The sequence below is a fragment of the Asparagus officinalis genome, chromosome 7 (assembly GCF_001876935.1).
Source record: "Asparagus officinalis chromosome 7, Aspof.V1, whole genome shotgun sequence".
Lineage (NCBI taxonomy): Eukaryota > Viridiplantae > Streptophyta > Magnoliopsida > Asparagales > Asparagaceae > Asparagus > Asparagus officinalis.
This window is the reverse complement of record NC_033800.1, coordinates 126735765-126740095: the sequence shown is the minus strand read 5'-3', so window position 1 is coordinate 126740095 and position 4331 is coordinate 126735765. Positions and strand designations below refer to the sequence as shown.

Here is a 4331-nt window from a genome sequence, read left to right as displayed (position 1 = left end):
AAATCAGGCTCAGGTTCCAGCGAACTCTTCTAATGACAGCTCAGATGCGTTATTAGAATCTCTCCGTGATTTCCCCTTGGAATTAGTCAAGCAAACTTGGAAGAGTCGGACTATTTATACTGAGAAAACCACTTGGGATAATTATATTGGCAAGAAAATAGGTACTTTAAATTCAAACTCTTCGGTCACCTCACTCCCGCCAAAAACAAATCAAACTCTAGTTATACAGTTTTCCTCTTCGGTTCCACCTGGGATTTCTCGTAGACTTGCCTCGTTAGCATCTTCTCACTCTGTCAGGAAGACGATCTTCAGTCATAACCACAAGAGTTTCTTAAAGTATGGTTCTTCTTCCAAAAAAGTTATCGGGTCTTTTAAGAAAGGTATAAGACAACAACCTTCTACCTCTTCTTCTGTTGCTATGCCTTCAAACTCTTTGGCTAAGGATGTTCTCGAAGATATTGCTAGTAGTTGTGGTGTTACATTATCTGATCAGACTATTGCCAATTTGAAGGCAAAGGAAGTTGAGAGAAATTTTTAGGTCAAATAATCAATTATGATTAGGAAGTTCATCGGTTATGTTGTTACCTAATGTTGTCATGAAATTCACAACATGGAATGTTAGAAGTCTGAATGACTCAATCAAAAGATGCCTCGTTAGAGACTTTCTTTCTCGTTCTGCTATTGACATAGTTGGTCTCCAGGAGAGTAAGCTATCCAATCCTTCTTCTAGAAAGCTTCGATCAATAGGTGGTAAGAAGCTTCCTCATTGGTGTCATCTCGATTCTACTGAATATAGAGGTGGAGTTCTCGTTGGGTGGTCTGATTCATTTTCTCTTATTCATTCACACGTGAGTATCTTCTCAGTTTTAGTCTTTCTTCATCATAAACCTTCTAATTGGAGATTTACTTCAACTTCTGTGTATGCCCCTACTGATAGGGATGATGGAGATGTTTGTTGGTGGGAGCTCAATCGAGTCCGTGATATTTTCTCTGGTCCATGGGTCCTTTGTGGTGATTTTAATACAACACTATCTTCTGATGAGCGAAGTGACAGAAATGGTTCTCTTAGAGATATTAATTCCTTCAGAGATTTTATTTCTAGTGCATCTCTAATTGATCTTCCTCTTTCTGGTAGATCTTTCACATGGTCAAAGAAGCGCTTGGTTCCTTCCATGGCTAGGTTGGACATGTATCTAGTTTGTGTTGAGTGAGATAGAAAATTCCCCTCAAGCTTGCAATATTCCCCACCATCTCTGGGTTCAAACAATTTTCCTATAATTCTTGATAGTGGGGGTATTTAGCCAGCTCCAGCTTTATTTAGGTTTGAAAGGAGTTGGTTCCACCATAAGGAATTCATTCCCTTTATAAAGTGTAATTGGAATTCTTTTCAATGTCAAGGTTCTCCTATGGATATTTTCATCTTGAAATCAAAACTCATCAAGAGAAAAATCAATTGGTGGAAGAAAAATATTCTTGGTTCTCTATCTTCTAGGAAATCTGTTTTACTTTTCAAAATTAACTCCCGTCATATTAACACCAAACCTCTGACAATCCACTTATCAATCCTTTTTAATAGGATGATAAGTCCATAAAGTTACTCCCATCACAACACAATCTTGTCACGTTAACATCATACCTCTGACAACCCAATTATCAATCCTCGTCAATAGGATGATAAGTCCACAAAGTTGCTCTAATCGCAACACAAATCCTGTCACGTTAATACTAAATCTCTGATAAAACCCACTTATCAATCCTCGTCAATAGGATGATAAGTCCACAAAGTTACTCCCATCGCAACACAATCTTGTCACGTTAACATCATACCTCTGACAACCCACTTATGTCCACAAAGTTGCTCCTATCGCAACACAATCCTGTCACGTTAATATCACACCTCTGACAAAATTAACTTATCAATCCTCTTTAATAGGATGATAAGTCCTCAAAGTTGCTCCGATCGTAATAAATTCTCGTCATGTTAACACTAAACCTCTGACAAATCAACTTATCAATCCTCTTCAATAGGATGATAAGTCCACAAAGTTGCTCCAATCGTAATATTCTCTTGTCACGTTAATATCAAACACCTCTGACAAAATCAACTTATCGCGACTCTCGTCAATAGAGCGATAGGTCCTCGAAGTTGCTCCGATCGTAACACTTTTCACTTATCGACTCTCATCAACAGAGCGATAGGTCCTCGAAGTTGCTCCGATTGCAACACTTTTCACTTATCAACTCTCGTCAACAGAGCGATAGGTCCTCAAAGTTACTCCGATCGTAACACTTTCCACTTATCGACTCTCATCAACGGAGCGATAGGTCCATAAAAATACTGTTAGGTTAACATCACACCTCTAACAGTCAAACCCCTCAATAAACTTGTTAATCCTTTTTCAATAAGAATAGCAAGTTATCATTATAAAATCCCTAGCGGATTAAATATTTTCTAGAATTATCCTAGTGATAGTAAAAAAAATTTCTGAATTTCACTCTAAGTGAAAATTCATGCCAAGTTAATATTACACCTCTGGCGCTTCCAACTTTTTTTCAGTGTTTCAAGTAACACAGGAAGAAATAATAACAAAGTCTATGTATTCAAAATCATAGCATCAAGTCTAAGAGGGTTCATTCTCTTAGCACAATGTTATATGTAAAACGGATTCAAATAATTCACATGCTAGCCCAACTCAAACGGTATTCGGTAAAGGCTTATCAAATCCGTTGATGGCTGAGGGTTTGCCAAAAATCCTATGAATGTTTACGGGCCCATCAGCTAAATGGAGGTGAGCCGTGACGTGATGTTTGATAGCTTCTGCTCATGAGTAGCTTGTACCGTTGCTGTAGTTTCTATTTGAAGCTCATCATCACACAGGTCATGCGTGGAAAATCCTTTCAACCAAGATGCCTTTGAAGCGGGTGCAAAGAACAATTCCTTATGACAAGGAATCAAAAGCTCCAAGATTAGAGTTGAGATCCAAAGTATTTCAAAAATTCGTCCCAGTCAACCGCGAACTTTCGAAAACTTTGGAGGGGGTTCTATAGGCTGTCTAAAAATCACTGCAGATAGTTGATCCCCATCAAACACCGATAATGGAAGTTATAATTCAACGGCTTCCAGAAGACTACAATTTGAAGACTTTCACGTAGATCGATGAAAGTTACAATCTGATGATCTTCACAACAACTGATGAAAGCTATAATCAACAGTCTTCACAATCAACATCGGGAGTTACAAATATTATAAAATGACGATCTTTACAACGCTCTAACAGAAAGAGACTACAAATCAACGGTCTCTTCAAACTAAGACGCGGAAGTCCTCCCCGCATACCAGCATCAAGACGCACCGCGTTCACAGTCAAACTAAGACGCGGAAGTCCTCCCCGCATACCAGCATCAAGACGCACCGCGTTCACAGCCACAGACGTAGCTCAGATCCAGCTGCCAACGCTACTAACGCACCTTCCAAATTGCTGCCAACGCAGCTTCCAAATTGTTGTCAACGCAGCTTCCAACGCAGCTTCCAAATTGCTGCAAACGCAGCTCACGAGCAACTTCCAACGCTGCCAACGCAGCTTCCAGATTGCTGCGTCTGAGCTTCCAGACACTACGTTTGAACGCAGAATTCACACCAGAACGCGGATTTTGCGTTTGACTCATTCAAACACGAGCTGAACGGTTTCAAAACCATTTCCCACGATCTGAGGGGATCACAACTCCACTCAGGAGTGATTTAAGGGGCGGTTACATCCCATTAGCCCCACTTAAGAGCGAATTAAGGGGGCGGTTACACCCCTTAATCCCTTATAAATAACTAAGAAATCAGCTTAGTTTCGGATGCTGGATCTTTCATCCGGCTCTGGGGCAGCAAAGAAGAGATCATTGGCTTGTCTATCCAATTACGGTTAAGATCAATTAACTCATCAAGAGTTCTAAAACTTGCTTTACAAGTTCTCCATAGCGTCAAATCGTGAGGAGGAGATACTGTTCCAAGGAATCAAGATGTGCGGATCGTCAACGGAGAGCAAAATCGACGCGAGCATTCGAAGGAGGCACTCCACCGTCACCGTGAAGAACCCAGAATTAAACAAAGGGGAGAATCAAATCCATTCTCCTCTCTTTTGTAATCGGAATTTAAATTGTAATTAAGATCGAGAGAATACAAATCAAATTTTCTTTCATTTTCTTTACTATAAATTTTCCGCAAACAGCGGCCGAGTCACATCAAAACGACTCGGTCGAACCAGGGGTTCGGCCCATAACCAGGTCACCAAACGGTGACTCGGCGGCCGAGCCACCGGGTGACAGTTCGGCCAGATTTGATG

The 4331-nt window shown here is 40.5% G+C and overlaps 1 protein-coding gene across 1 annotated transcript; it reads left to right on the top strand.

Moving 5' to 3' along the window:
- Positions 576-1211, top strand: LOC109847740. The gene has a single exon (XM_020416971.1). It carries the CDS (start codon positions 576-578, stop codon positions 1209-1211), a length of 636 nt encoding a protein of 211 aa, XP_020272560.1.

Bases quoted from the DNA above. Each gene is read 5' to 3' on its own strand.
- LOC109847740 (XM_020416971.1), top strand. From the start codon at position 576: ATGTTGTTACCTAATGTTGTCATGAAATTCACAACATGGAATGTTAGA.